The sequence below is a fragment of the Desmodus rotundus genome, chromosome 2 (assembly GCF_022682495.2).
Source record: "Desmodus rotundus isolate HL8 chromosome 2, HLdesRot8A.1, whole genome shotgun sequence".
Taxonomy (NCBI): Eukaryota; Metazoa; Chordata; class Mammalia; order Chiroptera; family Phyllostomidae; genus Desmodus; species Desmodus rotundus.
In genome coordinates, this window is record NC_071388.1 from 181,783,621 (window position 1) to 181,809,616 (window position 25,996).

A 25,996-nucleotide genomic window follows, 5' to 3' on the forward strand; every position below is an offset into this window, starting at 1 on the left:
GTTTATCTTTTATTTATTTACTTTGTGTGGTTTGATAAACCTAAAACACAGATTCTAATTTGTTTTGCCAAGGAAAACCAGTTTGCCAACAAATAGATTTATTTACATAATCTGTGAATTAGGGACAACCTGGTATTTGATTCAATGGAGGGAGATGATGTTCTGGTCCTTTATATGATTATTCTTGCTCCTGTAGGTGATGCAACATATGACATAGAGATCTTAATGCGTGGTATTACCATAATAGCAAAAGAGATGCTGCATCTCAGTACGTGGTTTGAAGTGTGGTAAATTAGGACCTATCTCTGGATTTTCTTAATCTGTATGCTTTTATTTAACATTCCATTAAAATGATTTTTAAATATTGTCTTAAGACTAAAAAATTAAAACCAATTAGTGTGTAAATTAATAGACAATTGGAAACACAAACCTTTTCATATTTAATGGCTAGCCCCCATCAAGAATGTTTAGGTCCCTCCATCAAGTAAGCCACAAAGCCTGCGCAGGTGGAGGAGGGAGAGAAGATGAGTACCAGTAGAGGCCCCCAGGCCACATGCAGTGTTAGGGGCTATAGTATTCCTCTAACCTTCTAAATTTCCCTTCAGTAAGAGGGGCTCGCAGGAACCATGAGGAGGTTCTCCTGAATCAGGGTGGAGCACTGATATGGGTAATGCAAAAGATGGACTGTGAAGACAATGAAACAGTGCCTCTCAGACCTGTGAGTGTATTACTGTTCTCCAGAGAAACAGAACCAATAGGGGAAGTATTACAGGGAATTACCTCACACGATTAGGGAAGCTAACAAGTCCCAAGAGCTGCAAGGTGAATGGGCAAACTGGAGGGAGACCTAGCAGAGCCAGTAGTGTTCCAGGCTGAAGACCCAGGGAGAGCTGATGTTTCAGTTTAAGTCCGAAGGCAGAGAAAAGCTGATGCCCCTGTTCAAGGCACTCAGACAGGGGGAGTTCTCTTCCTCAGGGGAGGGTCAGCATTTTTGTTCTCTTCAGGCCTTGAACTGAAGAGGCCCACCCCATCAAGGAGGGCAATCTGCTTTATTTAGTCTACAGACTTAGGTGTTAATTTCATCCAAAAGGGCTCACAGAAACACCCAGAATAATGCTTGACCAAATATCGGCACCCTGTGGCCCCATCAAATGGACATGAGATGAACCATCACAGTAGCTACTGTACTGAACAACACTTCACTGATAGCGTTACCCTAAGAATGTCTTAAATTTTGTACCATAGGTTCCTAGCTTGCTGTATTAGCTCTCTATTGCTGTTTTAACAGTCTGCCACAAATGTGGTGGCTTCAAACAACACAAATTTATTTTTTCCAGTTCTAGAGGTCAGAAGCTTCAAATGGGTTGGCAGGGCTATGTTCCTTCTGGAGGCTTGAGGAGAATCTGCTGCCCTTTCCAGCTTTTAGAGGCTGCCTGCCTCCCTTTGCTTCATGGGCCAGCATTACTCCAACTTCTGTTTCAGCACTCACATCTTTTCTAACACTGACCTTCCTTCCTCTCGCTTATGAGGATGCTTGAGATTATTTTGGGCCTACCCAGATAATCCAGGACAATCTCATCTCAAGACCCTTAACTTAATCATGGATGCAAGTCCCTTCTGCCATGTAAGTTACCATACTCACAGGTTCCTGGAAGTAGGGTGGATAGATCATTATTCTGTCTCCCACACCTGTCCAGTCAGTCACCTCAGTGTTGGCTTTCTGAAGGACCCAAGCTAGCACAGTCACCTTAGCTAAAGTGCCTTTCTATGAGCTTCCATAGTACTTTCCCAAAAAAGTGCTTATACAACTCTAACTACTTCTGTGTGTATGTCCCTAACAGGTTGTGAACTCCTGGAAAATAGTCTTACTAGGATATTCCTAGTGTTTAGCAAAGTGTTTGGCATATTATGGACATTTAATAAATACTTAAGGAATTTAGTGTTGAATAAAGGTTATTAGATTTTTTTAATTCATTTTAAATAACTTGAAAATTTGAGATTCCATAGTAGGAAATTTTAAACTCTGTCTTTCATAGTGTTGCCACTAAGAGTTTAAAGTGAGGTAAAGGGATTTGAGATTTCCATCTAGTAAGTATTCCCTCCTTTACTGCAAGCCAGATAGATGGCTTTCCTCATTAAATTGCCTGTTCGCTCTTAAATCTGTTTCTCCACTCTTCCCTGGCTTTGCTTCACTGGGAACTGCGATACATTTCCCACACTCCCTCACTCTCTGGTTTCCAGGGAGGAAATAGTGGAAGATCAGAGGGCAGGGAAAGAGGGGAGAAACGTGTTATATCTCACCCTTTCTCCACACTCTCCTGTTTCTTCTGATATCTCTGGCAGTGACTGTATTCATGTCTTTTGACTTTAGGACTCTGGTGGCACCACTTGCTTCTGCTGTCTCTTCCATGTGAGAGGTAGTAGCACTTTCTGCTCTTGCTAATCTCTGGATTGACTCACCATCCCTTTTGGTTTCTTAGCCTTCATTCCATCACTCATGAAACCAATTCCCTGTGTTCCTTCTACATGAAAATCCAGAGTTATGTTCTCCCCATTACACTGTGACTTATACAAGTACAACTTTGAAGATTACTAGAAAATCTTGGTCTCCAAAAAAAAAAATTATTATCTTGATTATGCCATTAAGTGAATGATCAAGAATTAGGTTTTCCACCAGCCAATCTATTTAAACCCCATGGTTTTTATGACTTGTGGGAGAAAAATTGAAACTGATAAAAATTATATCAATTGAAGTTCTTGCTTCTCAAGAATGAACCAAAGTTCAACAAGATACAAATATTGTACTTGATAGCAATAGAACCAATTCTCAGAAGTGTCTGAATTAAATCCTAGGTTGTTTAGCTAGATAACTTTTTACACAGTTTCTGCAATTTTATGCAACTTCTTGAGTGTTGTGTTATTAAAGAGGCCTTTACATAGTTTTCCAAGTAAGAAAATCACTACAATGTAGGAGATGCTTCAGAAACTAGTATTAAATCTGTTCATTGTTATATTTACAGTGTAAGAAGTTGTAATATCTGATATTAAAATTAACAAGTTCTATAGATCTAGAGAATTACATTCTGTTGAATTAAAAAAAAAAAAATGTAGGGTCCGGCACATATAACGCCCCTTTTTATTACAAAAATTTTTATTACACAATCATAAACATGTAATTCTGTAATATCACACTCAAGCAAACCATAGGACATTTTAGGTGAAATTTTCAAATTAAAACTATAAATTATTACACCCATGTTACCCTATCAACCACTCTCACGCAGGCATTACTTCTGCCGGACCCTGTATAACTAAAGCTAAAGAGTAAAAGGCTAAACAACTGCAAATACAGAACCTGAAAACTGGGTAGGCAGGGTAATTTGGAGCATAACAAAGATTTGAATAAACAGAAAACTATGAATTGGAATGATAATGTTATATGGTGAAACAGAGGAAAACTGGAAATACAACTTTGCCAATAAATATGAACTGAATGTGTATTTCTGGGCTTGTTCCTGAAGGTTCATAAACAAAAACACATTTACATCAAAAAGTGTTTCTTTTCATTTTAATTAAAACAAAATGGTTCTGACAAGATGAAATTTGGTTGCTGACTTCTATCACACAAAAGGACAGATCTCCAGACCATTTTGTCAATTGGAGAAACAATATTCTGACTGTTGGCCTCACATATCATTCTGAACTCTTTAACAGGTGGATAATATCATGAATGAGCAAACATTTTTTTTGGCTGCGATTTATGGATATCATAATCTGGGATTGTATCATTTAAATGAACTAAGCCTGCTGAAACCATTCGAGGACTTGTAACTTTTCCAGTGTAGTTTTCTCGCCGTTTGTTAACCTCTGGAGCAGTATACGGCCTTGCGGAGTGTTTTAACCGATCATGGCTATCATCTGGGCTCTTTCCTAACAGGCTTGCTCTTGATTTCAGTTTTTCAAGATGCTGAAAAGAGGTCATAGGTGAATCCTCAAATCTATCCAAACAATCCTAAATATTAAAATAAAAGGTCAAGTTGGTGAGTTAGGCCTCTGATGGAGAGCAGGTTGACAACTAGTGGGGGTGGGGATAAGAGGGTGGAGAGATGGAGCAAAAAGGAAAAAGGACTCATGGACATGGACAACAGAGTGGTGATTGCTGTGGGAAGGGGGTTATAAGGGGGCTAAATGGTAATGGAAAAAATACAATAAGTTTACATTTGAAAAGTATATTTTAAACTTATAAAGACCAAAGTATGTAATATCAACAGTTAAAGAGAAAAAATTAGAGCTTCAAATGTTTTATAGGTAAATTCAGACCCTACACCCAATACCTCCTATTGGAAACTATAAGACTACGGAAATCATGCTTTTTGGAAAAAAGTTATTGTTTCAAATGATCTGTTATTTCAAAAGAGAAAGAAGGTATAAAGCTTGAAACCAGATAAATTTAGGGCAGCTGTCCTCAGGGATCAGACTCCTAGGCAAAGCCGACAGCCTATTCTATAATTCTTTTCCTCCAAAATACATCTTCCCTGACCCCAAGTGTACATTATGAGTTCTTTTATTTTACTATTTATATCATCCAAATGTTCATTCCTTAGAAGTTAATAAACATCTTTAATACACACACACACAGAGCCCAGCATCTAAGAGTATGGTTATGTTTATATTAAAATAATAAAAAAGTTCATGGGCATTTTGAGAGTAAACAAGTAAAACATTCAAGAAAATAACTAAAAGACATACACCAAAAATAATTTTTAAAAATGGTAGCTGTGTTAGGGTGGTGGGATTATGAGATTTGTTTTCCTTTTCTCTTCAAGTTTTTTATAATATGACTATATTTTACTAATATAATAATCTACAATTGCCTGTAAGAAGATAGGGAGCTATTAGTCATTCTCAAATGAGTTTCCTCTGCAGTTTACGCAGCTTATCTCTTAACACTTCACAGAGGTGGCCACAGCCAAGGAGTGAGCTGCTTTCAGTTGGAGAGAAAGTGGAAATGGATTATTAGAATTGGAGGGTTAGGGTAGGTTCAGCAGCACTGAGAATTGTTAGAGAGCAATAAAGAGAAGATTTACAGAACGGGAGGTATTAAGAGTCTAAAGACAAATTTGACCTACTTTTTTGCCTGGGTTGCAGAGGGCAAGGAAACATTCTTCCTCCTCCCTGTGACATACCCATAACAATTAGGTAAGCCAGATTACTAAGGGAATTCCTGTTTCACTGGTGAGCAATGTGTAATTTCTGCTTTACGGTAGACGTAACAGAGTGCTAGAGTTCCAGTGAAGTGCATGGAGAGCAACCCACTGGTTATTTTTCTGGATGCTCCTACAACTCAGTTTCTCAGTCTTATGTTATAATTCCTTTGGGGGATTCTTGGATTTTGGAGAATCAGAGAAGCAAAGCATTCTGATGATTTGAAAAACTCCCTCTTACCATGCAATTCTCTGTTGCCCAATGTCACTAGAGAAAACTTTAGGTACTGTTGGTTTAACAAAGGGAAATAAAGATAACTCTATCTCCCTTGCCTGCTCTTAGGATAAGAATTCTGAGATCCTATATAATCTCATACCATATAATGTAAACACAATTTCTTGTTTTGTTTAAAAGTGTATTAATGATTCCATTTGTTTGAAGGAACTTCACAATGTCTTTCCCAAAGACTATAAATCCGTCTTCTTTCTATACCTAGATAACTAGTGAGCACAAACCTTCACTTATTTGATACTAAATTACTGAATTTAGACATAAAAGAGGAATCCAAAGTTGAGAGTGTAAGCTATATTAATATTTACCCTGCTACTAATTTGCTTTACTATAGATGAATATTTGCTTTATTATAGAAAATCAATTTACTATAGAAATTCAACTATCCTGAATATAGATCTATTTTCTCAAAAATTGAATTACGCATATCAAATTATCATTATATCATTTTAGGGTGTATTATTTTTCCAAATGTAGGTCATGTCTGTTTATATATACCAACAGATAAAAGCAGTGATTAAGAAAATTAAAATACAAAAAAGATCATACACCATGATCAAGTGGGATTCAACCCAGGGATGCAAGGATGGTACAATATTCATAAATCAATAAACATAATACACCACATAAATAAAACAAAAGACACAAATCACATGATCGTATCAATAGATGCGGAAAAAGCATTTGATAAGGTACAGCACCCATTTATGTTAAAAACACTCAGCAAAGTGGGAGTACAGGGAACATTCCTCAACATAATAAAGGCCATATATGAGAGACCTACAGCCAACACCATACTCAATGGACAAAAACTTAGAGCTTTCCCACTAAGATCAGGAACAAGACAAGGATGCCCGCTCTCACCACTCCTATTCAACATAGTACTGGAAGTCCTAGCCACAGCAATCACACAAGAAAAAGAAATAAAAGGCATCCAAATTGGAAAGGAAGAAACAAAACTGTCATTGTTTGCACATGACATGATAGTGTATGTAGAAAATCCTATAGACTCCATCCAAAAAACTACTCGACCTAATACATGAATTTGGCAAAACAGCTGGATACAAAGTCAACACTCAGAAATCAAAGGCATTCTCGTACACCAACAATGAAACATCAGAAACAGAAATCAGGAAAAAAATCCCATTTGATATAGCAACAAGAAAAATAAAGTACCTAGGAATAAACCTAGCCAAGGAGGTAAAAGACCTGTACTCAGAAAACTACACAACACTGAAGAAAGAAATTAAGACACAAACAAATGGAAGCATGTACAATGCTCATGGATTGGAAGAATTAACATCATCAAAATGGCCATACTACCCAAAGTGATTTATAGATTCAATGCAATCCTTATTAAAGTACCAATTACATATTGCACAGGTATAGAACAAACATTTCAGAAACTTATATGGAACCATAAATGACCCCCCATAGCTGCAGCAACTTTGAGAAAGAAGAACAAAGCAGGAGGGATCATAATATCTGACATCAAAACAGCCTGGTACTGGCATAAAAACAGGCACATAGACCAATGGAACAGAACAGAGAGCCCAGAAATAACCAAAGTCTCTACGGTCAATTAATATTTGACAAAGGGGGCAGAAGCATAAAATGGAGCAAAAATAGCCTCTGTAACAAATGGTGTTGGGAGATCTGGACAGCTACATGCAAAAAAATGAAACTCAATCACCAACTTATACCATACACAAAAATAAATTCAAGGTGGTTAAAAGACTTAAATATAAGTCGTAACACCATAAAAGTCCTAGGAGAACATAGGCAGGAAAATCTCAGCCATTCCATGCAGAAACATCTTCACAGACATGTCCCCTAAAGCAAGGGACATAAAGGAAAGAATAAACAAATGGGACCTCATCAAAATAAAAACCTTCTGCATGGCTAAAGAAAACAGCATTAAAATGAAAAGAGAACCAACTGTATGGAAAACATATTTGCCAATGTTACCTCAGACAAGGGTCTGATCTCCAAAATATATAAAGAACTCACATGACTCCACACCAGGAAGACAAACAACCCAATTAAAAATGGGCAAAGGACTTGAACGGACACTTCTCCAGGGAAGGCATAAAGAGGGCCCAGAGACATATGAAAAAATGCTCAGCATCACTAGCCATCAGAGAGATGCAAATTAAAACCACAATGAGATACCACCTCACACCGGTCAGAATGGCCAACATAAACAAATCAACAAGTGTTGGAAAGGATGCGGAGAAAAGGGAACCCTAGTATATTGTTGGTGGGAATGCAGACTGGTGCAGCCACTGTGGAAAACAGTATGGAACTTCCTCAGAAAACTAAAAATGGAACTGCCTTTTGACCCAGCAATTCCACTGCTGGGATTATACCCTAAGAATACTGAAACACCAGTTCAAAAGAACCTATGCACCCCAATGTTCATAGCAGCACAATTTACAATAGCGAAGTGCTAGAAACAGCCTAAGTGCCCATCAGTAAGTGAATGGATCAAAAAACTATGTCACACTCACACAATGGAATTCTACACAGCAGAAAGAAAGAAGGCACTCCTACCCTTTGCAGCAGCATGGATGGAACTGGAGAGCATTATGCTAAGTGAAATAAGCCAGGTGGTGAGGAACAAATACCATATGATCTCACCTTTAACTGGAACATAATCAACAGAAGAAAAAAGCAAACAAAATATAACCAGAGTCATTGAATCTAACAATAGCCAAGGGAAGGGGGGAGGGAACAGTGGGGAGAAGGGTTTTCAGGAACTACTATAAAGGACACATGGACAAAATCAAGGGGGAGGGTGGAAGCAAGGGAGGGAGGTGGGTTTGGGTGGGGTGGGGGGAGGGGTGGGGAGAAAATACAGACAACTGTAATTGAACAAAATAATTTTTAAAAATCTTATTAATTACACACACGCACAAAAGAGAAAATTAAAATACGGTCCTTCCATCACTAGATTTTAATTTTCTTTAGAATGGCTTGCATGAAGTCTAGTAGGAGATTCACCTTTCTATTTTATGTAATACTAAAAAATAGATTTGAATTCCCAAGTTTGTCAGCACACAATATAGCAGTGGGGTGGGGGGGAAAAGAAGAGTAGAAGTTAAATTAAAATTTTGCAGTTCATGATCCAATTGTGAATTTTACATATCCTAGTGCTTAGCAGATTAACTGGTACATAACATCTTTGTTTACTGAAACAGATAGTTCAGTGACCTGAAAAAGGCGCTATACTTATATCTGTGTGAAAAAAATCCCAGCTGTGTTTCCTCAGTATACAGACACTGCCAATGGTACAGGTTGTACAACAGCTCCCCCCTCCCCACCCCACCCCCCAGAACTAAATTGGGACTGAAATCCAGCTGGTTTTCCAGACAGGGCTGTGAGCTCTGGTTCCAGGCTGGGTTGGCCTGCAGACTCTTCCTAGAGCAGGGGTGTCGCACTCATTTTCACCGGGGACCACATCAGCCTTGCAGTTGCCTTCAAAGGGCCAAATGTATCTTTAGGACTGTGTAAATGTAACTAATCCTTAACTAGGGGCAAGGAGCTCAGTGCTGCCTCCTGCCTCAGGGTAAAACAAGGTACCAGGCTGGATAAAACAAGATGGAGGGCCGGAGTCGGCCTGCAGGCCCTGTTTGCACCACCTGTGTGCTAGAGGAAAGGATGTCTTTTTCTAATTCATTCTCCTGAAGGGGTGTCCTTTATCTATTTTATACAAAGGTATTCAGTGTGTTAACAGTCCCCCAATTTTGTGATTGCATTTTGAATCAGGTAAGGTTCAAAATGCAATCACAAATATGATATCTCACAAATATGATTTCTTCTGATATCTGAATGTCAGAAGAAATTTTTTTTTTAATTCGGAAGTATACATATCCTGAAGCAATGAAGGTTACACACATTTGCATGCAGATGTGTGTGTGTGTGTATCCTACATTAGATTATTTACAGAACTTTGCAAAACACAGAGGTAGAAGACTTAGGAAAACATTATTACATGTATAGTAGTTCTTGCAGTCCAATGAAGCACTGTCCTTGGCACAGATTTCCTTAGCGTTCCTGTGGTGGGCGGTGTGGTTGGGAGGATCTTAACTATCTTCGGTGACTTTTTTTGTTTGTTGACATGGTCTCTTTCTTTCTGGACCTTGGGCTTTAGATTTTCTCTCTTTATTACTTCTGGGAAGAGGGATGGTTTTGAGTTTTTCTTAGTTTCCACAACTTTAAACAATTGTGATTGAAGGGCCTTGGCATACTTTTCACTGCAAATTTCACTTGGTTTTATACAAAGGGCTTGTATTTCTTTTCTGTAATGTGCAAATGTAATGAACTGTTTTTTATTGTTGTTATTATATCCTTTCAGTCTCTGACAAACCTGGACTTCTAATTTTGAGTTCTCCCCAGCCTCTGAACTGAAATGAATTAAAGTGTTACTCTGCCTGGAAGGAAAAGTGAAGTTATTTACGCAGTTTTCATCTTCATTTGGCTTTTTGCAGTAAGGAATTCTAGGATATGGTGACAACACGGCTTCAGGTGTTTCCTGTACCACTGATTTGGAGATGTTATTATGCTCATTTTTTCCAAGGGACTTCATTTTTAGTGTCCTTTCAGAGCAGGCATTTGATTGACTTAGCTTTGATTTACCACTCAAACTATGTGGGTCTTGAATATCTGTTTTAAAATCCAAATTTTCTCCTTGAGGAAGCTGCATAAAACCATGTTCTTTCCTTTGTTTCTTAAGCACTATGTCTGTAAGTCGTTCTGATGACTTCTTTAGTGGAATTGTGTGGCTATTTTTGTTGGAAGCAGGTTGCACGTTCATTAAAGTCTGTGTTTTAGCTCCTTCTTTAGGATAACATCTTTTCTGTTCTCTAATTGCTGATGGATTTTCTTTAATATTTTGTAAGGGAAAATACTCCTTTTCTTCCTTTCTGGTCAGTTCTGTTTCTACATCTCTATCCTCAGGAACCTTTTGTAAAGTGGCTTTATGAACAATTTCTGAATATTTATTTTGCTTTTCTGAATGCTCCTCCACAAATTGACTTTCATCTCTAAATGATAAATATGGGTTTATACATTTTAATGGTGTGGAACTAGAATTAATCAAATTCATATGGTTGCTTATTCCTTCTAATTGCCTTTCAGTGATTAGCCCTGATTTTGAAAGTTTTTCTATAAAAAGTCTCTGGAGGCATTTGCTTAAATCAGCTTTTAGATTTAATAGTTCATTTTCTGATAAAGCTCTGAAATAGTTTTGCAGAGATTTATTTAAAGGATATTTCATGTTTATTTCAAGACTTCTACCAAAACTTCCCTTTGAAATATCTTGTAACTCGTGAAAAGACACTGCAGTACCTTTAGTTCTTAGAGAAGATATGTTTGAGTGCATAGGTTCAGATTCTGTCTCTTTAAATAAACTGCTTTCTGAAAGGTTTTTTAGGAAATAGTTTTGAAGAATTTCATTTAAAAAAGATCTCAACTTTATTTCCAAATGTTTATTTATGAAATAATGATTAAAATTATTTACGAAAGACATAGTTTCTTTTACGGTTTCTGAATATTTCTCCAGAAAAACATTCTGCCCTTTTGGTTCTGCTCTCTCATTCATCAAATGCAGATTTTGATAGATTTTTGGTAAGTCCTCTATGGTAATATGTCCTGATTCTGAAAGTCTCTCTACAAGATAATGCTGGATGTGTTTACTTAATTCACATTTTAGGTTTTTTATTTCTGACTCTGAGAGTGCTTCTAGAAATACACGCAGCTTTGGATTCAAACTAGGTTTTCCATCTAATTTGTCTGCTTTATCAAAATTCTCTTTAATTCCTTTAAGGTCTTCTATATTATTTGGAAAAGGGTGTTGAATTAGTCTTTCTAATTCTTTTTCTGGTTGTCTTCTCGTTTCAGACCAATTATATTTTAAAAAAACATTAAATATGTTTTTGAAAAAGGATTTTAACATTACTATATCTGACTCATTAAGTTTACCCATTAACAAATTACTTAAATTTTCTAAGGTAGAACTTAGATCACTTTCTTCTCTGTCAAGCCTTCGACTACTACTTGGCAAATCTGTTTTTTTATCTGTTGTTGATGGATACTTTGAATCTTGTGGGGATACATTTTGTCCTTTGTCCATAAATTCAACACTATTTAAAGAAGAAGTGCTTTCTTTGGGAATGATGGGCATATTCTGTTTTGAAAGAGAATTTGTTTTGCAGGTGATTTCTAAATAATCCTCTATGGAATCTTTTGGCTTTTCTTCAGCAAAGGCTGCCTCTGTATCCAGCAAAGAACTCTTCTGGTATTCTTTATCTAATTCTATCATTTTGATTTTCCCAGATGCTAAAAGAGTATCTATAGGAAATGCTTGCATTTTCTGGCTTGTGACAGATTTGGCCTCTGGCAAATCTATTTCATCGTCTTCTTCATAGTGAACTAGAATATTTGAAGATAAGTTCTCCCAGCCTGCGGGTAACTGGTTCTGCCAGTCCATCTGTGTCTCCCTTGACTCTTCCACTCCTGTGTCCGACGTGGAGAAGTTTTGGGCAGTGAATATTTGCTTTATAACACAATCCTGTGGAATGCCACTGAAACCTGGTTTAGAAATAGATATGTCACATTCTAAATGTTTCTTTTTGAAACTACTCTTTCTTCCCACTGGAAAAGCTTTCTCACCATCCTCTAAATGCTTTTCACAGACAAGTTCCCTTTCTACCTCTGGAGAATTTCCTGGCCCCCCTTCTGAAAGTGACACTGCAGGAACATCTTTAATTATTGGATTTACAAGAGACTTTGAGTACAAAATGTCTCCTTTTGAAAGCCAGCTATTTAAATCTTGGATTTTTTCCGATATCTCGTCTTCCAGACTACTAGGTGGTTTATCAGGAACACTTAGAAATAGAGAACTATGACTCTTCTTTCTTGCTTCAGTGTCTGTAGGGACTTCTAGTTTAGCAGATAATTTCTCTGACAGGTCTTGCAGATTTTTACGTAAAATTGACTCAAGTACCACTAATTGTCTTAAGTTTTCTATGTGGGAAGTAAGACTTAATGATTTTGAGAAGCGACACGGATGTGTGTTCACATTTCCAGTTAGTGGTGATTCTCTTTCCAAGTTTGGTAAGGATACGTTTGGTGGTCTTTCCTTTAACTCACTCTTAGTATCTAAACTCTTCATTGCGGTGACACTAGGATCATGGGCTGAATTATCCTTAGCATTTACAGTCTTTACTGTGATGATGTCAGGGCCACAGGTTAACATCTTCTTAGTGTCAACAGTCTTCGCGGTGGCGACATCACCACCATGAGGCTGGGTTTTATCTACAGGTCTGGGAGCCTTCGGATGTTTTGTATAAGGAGGATCTTGGTCTTCACATTCTATAACCTCCGCACTTAAAGTGTTTCTACATTCGAACATATCTTGGTCCTTCCTTTTTCTGACTGACATTTTGTTGTTTATATTCCTTAGAAAAGGATCAAAACTGTCCCTGGTGTTGAAATTCTGTAATGTTAAAAAAAGTAAGACATTCTATAACATTTGTTTTGACTTTATAATAAATTTTCTATCTAATTTTCTTTGAGCAATCTGTCAATTTATCTATTCATTCTTGTACCTTTATGAAGATAAAACTAACTTTATTTTTTAAATATTTGAAATTTTAATGGAAAACTTTCAAATTCCTAACTGTAATACTATTTTGTGTCTAAGAGCTTTTTGCTACCTGGAGTATTTGTAAATAATTAAAAGGCACTCACAAATTGTTTTTTAAAGGACTCAATTTCTAGTGTTAGCTGCATTTGTTCAGACAAGGGCTAACATCGGGATCTAAGTCCTATCCACATAAATATTTACCATTTTGTATCAATGTAGGAAATTTAAAAAAATGCAAACTATTATATGTATAATTAAAAGTATTGTAAATACTCTTAAAAGGCTGACTTGGGACATATATCATCTGAGAATTTCAACAATGATGAGTTCCATCCAATCCTTAGCACAGCACAGTAAAACCTTACTTTTTGATGAATACTATATATACCTCAAACATGGTTAAGAGATGGCAATATACAAAATGTTGGATTACAGTGAAATTTCAGTGTACTATCCACAGGCAGTTTTGTAGCTCTGAGATTAGATTAGTTTCTCACTGAAACAGCTTCAAAATGAAGTCCCTTATTCAAACTCTTTGTTCATACAACTTCTACATTATCCAGTTGAAAAAAGCAAATTGTGAAATAATCAGCCTAGAATATGTTTTAGTTTATTTCACCTTAATAATTCAAGCTTCGTTTTAATGGATACAATTCATTACAACTGGTATTTAAATGGTGGTTGATACCCAGGTGACAGCATAATAATCCCCTTGGGTTCTTGAGAAGTACTGATTCCTAGGCTCTGCTTCCAGACTGAGATTCATTTGGTCAGAGGTGAGATCTGGAAATGTGTATTTTTAAAAGACAGCCTGGTGTTTCTAAAGAGTAATTTGGTTTTGGAGCCATTGAATTGCATCATGTATTAGAGAAACCTAGTATTTAAGTATGAGGGGGAGCCCCCCAAACCAGAATTATCTTCTGGAGGTCAGGCCCCTTGTAATACAGGCTTTCCCTGCTAGGTGAGGGTTCTAGGAACCCATCTGTATCATTGTGCCAGCTGGTGTTGTGGTGAGAGGCTGCATTTAGCTTCAGTGGATGTTTTTTGAAGCCTTTTTCAATGCATTTGCCCATTTCATGATGGGTGATTTACCAGTGCACCTGCCCACACCACTCTTGAGAGTTCAGCAGTCCTTCACCAAAAACAGTATGACTCCTGTGCCCCACCCTCCTATTCACTCAATCTTGCCCTGAGCGACTTTTTTTGTTTGTTTGTTACTCAGATGAAAAAAGTCCTCAAAGGGAATCATTTTGCCCATGTGGAAGAGGTGAAGCACAAAAAGCAGAAGCTCTAAAAGGCATCAAAATGGATGAGTTCAAAAACTGTTTTGTGCAGTGGGAAAAAACATCTCTACAGGCATATTGCATCAAATGGAGAGCACTTTGAAAGCAACTAAAATTTAAACATGTAAGAATTAATAATTTTTTATAAATAAGTTCTGGATTTGGGGGTCCTTCTCATATAATTAACATTGGGATAGGATAACTCAGCACTCACCTGGTATTTTGGCTTGAATTCTACATATTCTGGCCTCAAAGATGGTGCCACATATCCTTTTTGTGAAAAAGCCACCTTATAAAAAGAGAGGTTTTAATTTCTGACAGCTTGTAATAAAAGGATATTTCCCAAAATAATTTTATTCTTTCAATAGATATTAAAGATACAAAAATCTTTAAAACCTAAATAAGTTTCTCATAACTACTATACTTTTCCAAGTATCAAAATAAATCAGTATATACAGACACCATACTATATAATCTTAGCTTCCTTGATACTGCATTATTTATTCTATTGAATCTGTACAATGCACATCAAGCAGAAACAAAAGTAGAGAACAGAATTATCAGAACAAATTGTAATCTAATTTTAAAAGATTGTGAAATGCTTTAGATAACAAATGCCATCTGATATATTGAAATAGCATTTTCAATGATCCTCAGCCTGTAATTGTTAAATGGCCTAAGAAAGCACTTGCTGCTAAACCAGGGTTTATAAGGGAAAATTAAAGAATCACAGACCCATTGAATTTTTAGAGATAGAAGGCACTTTTAAGAGAATTGTCCTACTCCTTATTTTACACAAGAAATTGAAGTTTGTTGCTTCAAGTTACCCAGATGAGTAGAAGCCTAAATCCTAAGTAACCTTCCCCCACACAGTCAGGACTGCAGTGAGGGAGAATGGTGCTTTGCAAGCATCATAATGAGCCTCCACACTACCAACTCATCTAGAGAGAACTTGACTCCATCTCTTTGTAGAACACTTTGTAGCTGGATCCTTGGACCCTTCAACACTGTTCTCTTTCCCGGTGCACACACAGCACACACTGCTGCCACTTTCCTACTCATTCTCTCCTTCAGTCCATAGGGGGTCCATTATACATCAATTTAGCTGAAATAACAATTCAATGAATGATGTTTTCATAAGGAACACTTTTTAAAACATTGTATCTTTTTATTCAGGTAACATTGCTTTGTAACATCATATAAGTTTCAGATACAACATTCTTACTCAACATCTGTATATGCTTGTAGTATGCTCACCCCCAAAGGTCTAGTTTCCATCCCTCAGTACTGAACACTTAGGTGTTCATTAGCATGAAGCAATTAGTAACATGACTTTATTTTTAAATCTTCAGTGGCTTCCCACTTTTGCCATTATTCATTGCCCTCACACACTGACACTAAATTATTTCTGCTCAAGTTTCTCGATATTCCCCACCATAGTTTCTCTCTTCCAGGAACATGTGTCTAACTCAGAATTCTCTAAATACAGCTCATGCATTTCCACATCTGCTGTTTTTCTCATTTTGCTTGAATTTCCCCAAATTTCCCTTAATTTCTAACATTTGAAGGTTTATTGACTTAAGTGAATTAGAAGAGAAATTTAAAAAATAAATGAAATATGTCTGACAAGAAACTATAAGAGAAAGTAGTAGCAAAATATTTCATTTTTATAAAAAACACAAAACAACCGAAACCCCCCCCTTCATATAAGCATGGAAAAATGTGTGAAAGGATACAAAACGCTAACATTGTTTTCTCAAGGGAGTGGCTCTGGAGGAGAGGAAACATTATTAACTTTCGCTGTTCGACTCTGTGTTATTCATTAGATAAACATACAATACTTTTGTGAATAAAGAACTCCAGCACAGTTACACGTGAGGGAAATGCTCTAGGTACTCATCTCAGGAAGACAGAAAGGACAATAAACCAATACAGGAGTTTCAATATGGTGAACTGAACAGGTGTGTTTACTCTTTCTTACCTCCCAAGGGCCAAGTAAATTAACATAAAATAATATATATATTTTGTTGTTGTTGAAGTACAGTTGTCTCCATTTTCACCATGCCCATTCCCCACACCCCCTACCCCTCCCATCCCCGCCTTCTGCCCTTGAACCTACCCCCTTTGGCTTTGCCCATGTGTCTTTATATGTGTTCCTTAATATCCCTTCCCCCATTTTCCCCCATTATCCCTCTCCCTCCTCCCCTCTGGTTACTGTCAGTTTGTTCTTTATTTCAATGTCTCTGGTTATATTTTACTTGCTTGCTTGTTTGTTTTATTGATTAGGTTCCCCTTGTAGGTGAGATCATATGGTATTTGTCTTTCCCTGCTTGGCTTATTAATGTCCCCTAGAGCAAGGGACATAAAGGAAAGAATAAACAAATGGGACCTCATAAAAATAAAAACCTTCTGCATGGCTAAAGAAAACATCAGCAAAACGAAAAGGGAATCAACCATATGGGAAAATATATTTGCAAATGATAACTCAGACAAGGGTTTGCTCTCCAAAATACATAAAGAACTCACTCAACTCCACTCCAGGAAGACAAACAAGCCAATTAAAAAAGTAGGCAAAGGACCTGAACAGACACTTCTCCAGGGAAGGCATAAGAGGTCCCAGAGACATATGAAAGGGTGCTCAGCATCACTAACCATCAGAGACATGAAAATTAAAACTGCAATGCGATACCACTTCACCCCATAGAGAATGGCCGTCATAACCAAATCAACAAACAACAAGTGCCGTCAAGGTTGTGGGGAAAAGGGAACCGTAGTGCACTGTTGGTGGGAATGTAGACTGGTGCAGCCACTGTGGAAAACAGTATGGAATTTCCTCAGAAAACTAAAAATGGGACTGCCTTTTGACCCAGCAATTCCACTGCTGGGATTATACCCTAAGAATCCTGAAACACCAATCCAATCCTGTGGAATATGTGCCTCTCTCTAGGTGGAGATCCTGTATGAGTTTTGAGTCTTTACAGAGAAGCAGAGCAGAGCTTGCTGTCACTCATATTTCTACATCAGATAACTGAAGGGGGAAAAAAGAAAAGAAAGGAAGTTCCATTTGGGAGAGAAACACATTGGTTCCTTGGAAATGCTGTAGGGTGCCCAGCCATCTGCCTGCCCTCTTCCCTCCCAAACATCCTCCAGGTGAGCCTGCCTGCCACACAGAGCATGCCTGTACAGTCAGCATATTCACTCCCTCATTCACAAATACAATGTGAGTCAACAAAGTTCACTGGATACATGAAGAAAATCAATACATGTAAGTGAAAGATCAATAAGAACAAATAGACTAGCTCCAGAGTAAATAGAGATATTTCTAAGGGATGTGACTGGAGGGAGGGTGACACTTGGAAAAGAATCTAAATGGTATCCTCAGAGATATTTTTAAAAGTATTGATTTCCACGTAGCTGGAACAGCTGAAACACCTCAAATATAATGTAAACAAAATAGTATTCTAGTTTACCACTGTGCTTCCCTTCCTCAATAAAAACTTACAACTCTTGGTCTTTTCCTATTTTTCATCTCAGTTAATAGTGCTATTATCTACTGAATTGTTAGGCCAGAAACCTAAGTATTACCGTTTACTTTTCTCCTCCTCCTGCTTTCCCTATCAAATCCAGCATTAAGTCCTGTGGCTGCTGCCTTCAAAATATATCAAGTATCCAATCACATCTCAACATCAACTCCACTACCACCAAAATACAAGCCACCATCATCTCTCCAAACAATAGTCTTGTAATGAGTCTCTTGTACTCTGTGACAGGGACTGGTAGTTGCCATTCCCAAAATTCATATCATCTCAAAAACCTAAATTTTTTAGGGGACAGAAATGTCTCCTGCTAAAAAGCTACATGTTCCAGCCTCCTTTGAAGATAGGAGTGGCCATGGGACCAGGTTCTGGCCAACTACATGTAATTGTAAGTTACTGGAAGAAGCTTCTGAGAGAGAATCTTATAACAAAGGCAGATTCAGGTGACAGGTACCTGATTAATCCTTCTCCTTTTCCTTCTTCCTATCTGGAATATGAGGTCTGTCTGGAAAAAGTCCAGCCATTGTAACATAACAAGAACAGTTTGCACAACATCAGTGTGACCTGGCAACCAAGGAGAGTGGACTGGAATGCGCATGCATGAACAGTAATGACTTCACTGTACTAGTCAGTGGAGGCAGCAGACACCATTGAGTGAGCATGTGTACTGTGTGGCCATTAAAAGTGACTGAGCGAGTAGAGCAATAAATCTGCATCAAATTTTGCATTAAGTTTCAACATTCCTCTACAGAAACTATTTCAATGATTCAGAAGGTCGCATCTATGGGCAACTGGTGACTGGCAGCTTCATCACAACAACACACCTGCTCATACATCACATCTCACACAGAGTTTTTTTGTGAAACATCAAATCACCCAGGTGACTTAGTCCTCCTACAGCCCAGATATGGAGCCCTGCAACTTCTGGCTTTCCCCAAAACTAAAATCACCTTTGCAAGGGAAGAGATTTCAGACTGTCGACGAGATTCAGGAAAATACGACAGGACAGCTGAGGGCAATTGGGAGAACTGTGTGAGGTCCCAAGGTACCCACTTTGAAGGGGACTGAGGGGTCATTGTCCTGTGTGCAATGTTTCTTCTATCTTGTATCTTTTTCAGTAAATGTCTCTATTTTTCATGTTACACGGCTAGACACTTTCTGGACAGACCTCGTAATTGTGCTGCCTGGAGGTATAGAGTCCATTGTGTGTTATCTACAGTAACCTGTCCATGATGAGGATAGCTGTCCAAAAAGAAAGGATTTCTGGGTTCCTGATGACATCATGAAATCACTGCACCACTATTTAAGGCACTGTTTATAAGTTTTTGTTACTCATAACTAAACATAATTCTAAAACAATCCCACAACTTCCATACACACCAAGTCTTCTATAATGCAATGAAGCTAGAAATCAAAAATAGAAAAAACCAAGATCACAAATATGTAGAAATTTAAAAATTCTTAAACAACCAATGGGTCAAAGACTAAATCTCAAGGGAAATTAGAAAATACCTTGACACAAATGAAAGTGAAAACACCACATACCAAAACTTGATGGAATGCAGTGAAATCACTGCTAAAGAGAGATTTATAGCTGTAAACACTTACTTTAAAATAAGAGAAAGATTTGTGCCCTGGCTGGGGTAGCTCAGTGGATGGAGTACCAGCCTGTGAACCAGGGGGTCACTGGTTTGACTCCCAGTCAGGGCACATGCCTGGGTCACAGGCCAGGTCTCCAGTGGAGGGTACATGAGAGGCAACCACACATTGATGTTTCTCTCTCTCTCTCCCTCCCTTCCCCTCTCTTTAAAAATAAATAAATAAAATCTTAAATTAAAAAAATAAGAGAAAGACCTCAAATCAACAACCTAACTTACACCTTGCAGAAATAGAACAGGAAGAGCAAACTTAGAGTGGAAATAAATAAAGAAAAGAAAGGGAAAAGAGAACAATCAATGAAACTAAAAATTGGTTTTTGAAAAGATGAACAAAATTAACGAATTTTAGCTAGATTGACTAAGAAGGAAAGATTCAAATTACTAAAACTAGAAATGAAAGTGAGATAGTACCACCAATTTTACAGAAATAGAAAGGATTATAAAAGAATACTATCAGCATTTGACACACAACCATCAAACTAGATAACTTAGATGAAATGGACAAATCCCTTAAAAGAGACAAACTACTGAAACTGACTCAAATGAAACAAACACTCTAAATAGACTTATAACAAATAAAAGTTGAGTCTGAATATGAAAAGCTGACTCCTATGGACCTTAAGATAGTGTATTGTATGTCTTTACCCAGAACCTCTTAACCCTAGTATCTGCAGTTTTGGAGTTTCCTTGCAGTGTCCATGACCAGTGTCCACAGCTTTCCCATTTGCATTCCAAGTTTTGTAAGACATGAACCAGTCAGTCCTTCAGTTATCCCCGGTCATGTCAGAACACACACAGAGTAATTTGCAATAAGGTCTGCTGTGCTCTCTCTACTTTAATAAGGGAACTGGTCTGACACTGCCGAAGACCAAGAGTGCTGCCATCCTGGAAGGGGGATGAGCAAGACTGAGTACAAATGCCACTAAACTTTCCTACCATTTGAAGATGGCTTTTTATTGACTGGGTTTTGCTTGTTTGCTGTAAACATTTTATTGTTTTCCACAGATCCTAAGAAGTTGGTTCAGAGAGCTTCTGGTTGTTTTTCAGTGTTTTTCAGTGGAACCAGAACTTGGAGCTTCTTAGTCCACTATTGTGTAGTCATCACTCCCCTTTAAAATTTCATGTGGTGGCTCTGAAGTGATGAATTCTCTCAGCTTTTATTTGTTAAAGATATTTATTTTACCTTCTATTTTGAAAGATGTTATCACTGGTTTAAAAATTCTAGTTTGACATTTTTCCCTTTCATTTCTTTGAAGATATCATTCCATCGTCGTCTGCCTTTCATAGTCTCTAACAAGAAGTCTGCTATAGTTATTATATTTGGTCCCCTATAAGAGTGGTCCCCTACCTTTCTGGCACCAGGGACCAGTTTCATGGAGGATATTTTTCCACAGACCTGGGTTGGGGGCATGGTTGCAGGATAATTCAAGCACATTACATTCAAATTCACCTTCTGCTGTGTGGCCTTGTTCCTAACAGGCTATGGACTGGTACTGGTCTGTGGCCCAAGAGTTGGGGACCCCTGCTCTATAATAAATGTACCTTCCGCTTCTCACTCCCCATCAAGTGTCTTAAGGCTTTCTCTTTACCAGTTGTTCTCAGCAATGTGATTACAATATGCCTTAGCATGGTTTTCTCTCGTTTATTCTCCTTGGGGTTTACTGAGCTTCTTGAATCTGTAAGTTTATAATTTTTCATCAAAATGAAAAAAATGGCCATTACTTCTTCAAATACATTTTTCAGTTTCCCCTCCCTATGAGTCTCCAATTACATGTATGTTACACCACTTGGTATTTTCAATCAAGTTACTGATGCTCTGTATTTTAAAAGTCTTTCTTTCCTCAGTGTGCTTTATTTTGTACAGTTTACGTCTTTTGACCCATTGGTCTCATCTTTTGCAGCATCTAATATGCTATTAATCCCATAAAGGTTTTAATCCATTTCAGACATTCTATTTTTCATCTCTAAAAATTACAGTTGATCTACTCATACCTTCCATTTGTCTCATTATGTTCATGTGTATTCTACCTTCTTGAACACATGAACTGTATTTATCATATTTATTTTAACATTATCTTCTGTTAGTTCCATCTTCTCTGTCACTTCTAGGTCTGTTTCTATTGACTGACTTTCCCTGCATTATGGATCATGGTTTCTTGCTTTTTTTTACGCCAGTAATTTTTTACTTAATGTTTAGAATTGTGAATTTTATATTTTTGGTTGCTAGACTTTGTTTTCTTCTCTAATATAGTGTTTGATTTTATTCTGATGCACATTTAAATTACTTGTAATCAGCTGAGCTTACCTTTAGGCCTTATTGGTGGATGCGGCTTATTATAGGGCTAACTTAGCTTCTCAACTAAGGTGATGGCTTTCTATTTGCTATCACATTTGTTACAAGTTTTTCCCCTCTGACATGGGAAAATAACATTGTTAGCTATGGGAATCCCTAGCATTTTCTACTTAATCCTTTTCACTTGTTCTTTCCTTTACCTCCAGTGGTTCACCACTCAGATCGGTACTCAGCCAGAGATTTAAAGTGAACTCCTTCATGGTAATCTAGAGATTTCTTGCTCTATAATTCCTTCCTCTTTGGTCTCTACTCCACAAACTCTGCCTCTGCTCATGAAAATCCAATCTCTATGTCCTCCACTCAATGAGAACTCCAAGCTCCATTGGTTCCCCCTCCTGGGGCTTCTGTCTTCAAGGAATAAACTGGTGCAATTTTAAGGCTCAGCTTGCCTCCTTCCATAAGGAGTTACAGTCTTATGCTGCCTTCTTTGCAATGTCTGAAAACCACTTTGCCTTATTTTTTTTCTAGGTTGTTTATTTTTTTAAAGCAGAAAGGTAAATCAGGTCCCTGTAACTCCATCTTGGCTAGAAGCAGAAATGTGACATTTACTCTCCATGGATCTATCATGTACACTACTTGGCTCAGTGGTGATTAATAGTTAAATTATAATAATCTATAAATGAATTTTTTGGATTTAAAATACACTCAATGTATTAACAAAGCATGGGACATTTTACTACAACAATATAACGTAACGTAAGTCTTATAAAACTTGACAAAGAAATTACAATATATAAATAACAAAAAAGTAATAGATGGAGGAGACAGGAAAATGATATCTTTTTAAAAATCTTTTTCATCATTCACAGAAGGAAACTGGTAGACAATGTTTATTCATTTACATGCCAAGAAATATATTTTTTAAGATTTTATTTATTTTTTTTTAGAGAGAGGGGAAGGGAGGGAAAAAGAGAGGGAAAGAAACATCAATGTGTGGTTGCCTCTCACATGCCCCATACTGGGGACCTGGCCCACAACCCAGGAATGTGCCCTGACTGGGAATCGAAACAACTACCCTTTGGTTCACAGGTCCACACTGAGCTACACCAGCCAGGGCCCAAGAAATATGTTAAATATAATTCTTAAAGCCTTATAGATAACCATTAGAATAAAAGTAATGTCTAATAAAACTGAGAAAAATTATAAAGGGAAGGTATGAAATATTACAAATGCTCTAAATTACTCATCTTTCCAAGTGTAGTATCAATACACTCTACCTGAAGTTGGTAAGTTGAAAAATCAAATAGAGTTTCAACTACATAATTTAAAAATATAATGAAACCTGTTGGGAGAACTATAAAGCAAACTGTTAAAATTAGTCATTTGGGGAAGTGAGACTGGTAGTGTGGTTATAGATAGGGAAGGACAACTTTCACTTTTTATTTTATACCCTTCTGTGCAGACTGAATTTGGGGGCAGGGGGGATGTTGTGTGAGTAGAGCTTTAATTTTTTTAAAAGGTTTAAATATGTGAAAAATAATAAAAGTCATTCTTAATAGGGCATTGAGTGCATAATTGTTGTACAGGCTCACAATGAGAGACAGCAGAATTTAGTGGTTCGCAGCACAGACGCCACAGCCAGCCTGCCTATCTATGCTCCAAACCCAGATTCACCACTTGACAGCTAGGTGTCCTTAGATAATCAGTTAGCTCCTCCATCCATCATTTTCCCATATATAAAATACATACAGTAATAGTATCTACCTCATTGGACTGTTGTGAGGATTTAATAAGTTACTACATTAAGGCACTCATATAGTAACTTGTGATGAAAGTATTGGCTATTATTAGGGGAGTGGGAGGGAGGAGGGGGGGAATGTACAGAGAATAAGCAGCATAGATGATAGGTGGAAAATAGACAGGGGGAGGGTAAGAATAGTGTAGGAAATGTAGAAGCCAAAGAACTTATAAGTATGACCCATGGACATGAACTATAGGGGGGGAATGTGGGAGGGAGGGGGTGGGTAGGATGGAGTGGAGTGAGGGGGGGGGAATGGGACAACTGTAATAACATAATCAATAAATATATTTTAAAAAAGAAAATATTGGCTATTAGTATTAAAGTAAAAACATTTTAGCCATTTAAAGTAATGAAGTAGATATATAGGCTGAATAAACAATGTGACAATAAGTGAAAAATTAAGATGCAGAACCATATGGTTAATCATGATACACAGTCTGGAAAAATGCTGGTGGCATACAGGAAAGTCTTTTTGCAAAACTGACTCAAGTAGAATGAAAAAACTTAAATAGACAATATTTTTTAAATTGTTTAAATAACTAAAATACATGACTATGCATTTGTCAAAATTATTGAACTATATTTCACGAAGAGTAAATATTAATGTATGCAAACTAAACTCAAAACAATAAAAAAGGATGTTGGGGATTAGCAATAATGTGGACAGTAACCAATTAATCTAACTCTAGTACAAATGTAAAATATCACCCCACTGAAGGGAGTGGGAGAAAAAAGCAATGGACCTTGGTACTGGAGGTTTTGACTGGAAATTGTAGGGCTACACATAAAATGAACTGCACGCAAATATTCTACGTACTCTAGTAGGTAAATCTGTTCTTCATGGGTATAGTACAAGTTAGTAATTCTGAAAATGCTTTGTATATATATTGGGGTTGAATAAATAATTAAATAGACAGTGAATGAGGAGGTCCAGATTTCTCATCTTGGAGAGAGAAGTTCCATTACAGACAAACAAGAAAGGAAGGCTGGAATGAACTCTGTGATACTGGAACAGAATCAGAAACATCAATATAAACTTGCATTTAGCTAAATACATAGAGAGATAGTCATATGCAGAAATGACAAGATGGGAGGTATATGGGAGTATGAGTAGAATCATACATATTTGTCCTTTTGCCACTGGCTTATTTCACTTAGCACAATGTTCTTGAAGTTTATCCATATTGTAACATGTGATCTGATTTCCTTCTTTTTAAAGGTTACATAGTATTTCATTGTCTGTATATACCATATTTCTTTATCCATTCACATTATGATAGATATCTGGGTTGTTTTTACCTCTTGGCTACTGTGAATAATGCTGCAATAAACACTGGTGTGCAAGTATCTCATTGAGATTCTGCTTTGAATTATTTTGGATACATACCTAGAAATGGGATCACTGGATTGTATGGTAACTCTATTTTTAATTTTTAAAGGGACCTCCATACTGATTTCATGGCAGCTGCACAATTTTACATTCCCACCAGTAGTGCACAAGAATTCCAGTTTCTTCACATTCTTGCAATACTTTTCTTTTTTGGGTAAAATCTAATGAGGTGATATCTCATTGTAGTTTTGATTTGAATTTCTCTGATAATTAGTGATGGTGAGCATCTTTTCATACACTTGTTGCCTATTTGTATATCTTCTTTGGAGAATTATCAATTCAAATTCTCAGCCCATTTTGTAATTGTGTTACTTGTTTTTATGTTATTGAGTTATAGAAGTTCTTTATACATTCTGGATATTAACTCTTTATTGGATAAATGACTTGCAAATATTTCCCCCCTCTGCATAAGTTGCCTTTTCACACTATTTATTGTTCCTTTTAATGCGCAAAAGCTTTTAAGTTTGATGTAATCTCATTTGCTATTTTTACAATTGGTATTAAATGTACTATAATGTAGACCTCTCAAGCCACACCTGGAGAAGGGCTTTGCTAATTTTCTCAAGAAAAGAGATAGAAATGCCAAAATTATGCTTGATTTGTCCTCGGAGTAAAAATTCCATATAATATTGACTTCATACAGGAAATCCTGTCATTTAAAGAAAATCTACCTTAGTCCTGGCCAGGTGGCTCAGTGGGAGTGCCATCCCACACACCTGGGAGGAACAGGGCTATTCCATCTTGGCAGAACCGAAGTATCTTCATATTTTAATAAAAAACTTCTGAGGACTCATAGGTTTCTTTAGCACTGTTATTTAATTGCTCAATACTCTTAGAGTAACAATTTTTACTTTAGACAGTAGTAATATCAGATTAATGATTTGTAAGATA

At 37.1% G+C, this 25,996-nt stretch overlaps 1 protein-coding gene across 1 annotated transcript in view; it reads right to left on the bottom strand.

The window, feature by feature from the left end:
- Positions 1-3,353: 3,353 nt before the first annotated feature.
- Positions 3,354-25,996, bottom strand: part of C2CD6 (C2 calcium dependent domain containing 6) — a 78,572-nt gene continuing 55,929 nt past the window's right edge. The window contains exons 14-16 of the mRNA XM_045198128.2: positions 14,636-14,716; positions 9,491-12,994; positions 3,354-4,012 (exon numbers count right to left, since the gene is read on the bottom strand). Coding sequence (XP_045054063.2) covers positions 3,725-4,012; positions 9,491-12,994; positions 14,636-14,716 — 3,873 coding nt within the window. The 3' untranslated portion in view covers positions 3,354-3,724. The remainder of the gene's footprint in view (positions 4,013-9,490; positions 12,995-14,635; positions 14,717-25,996) is intronic.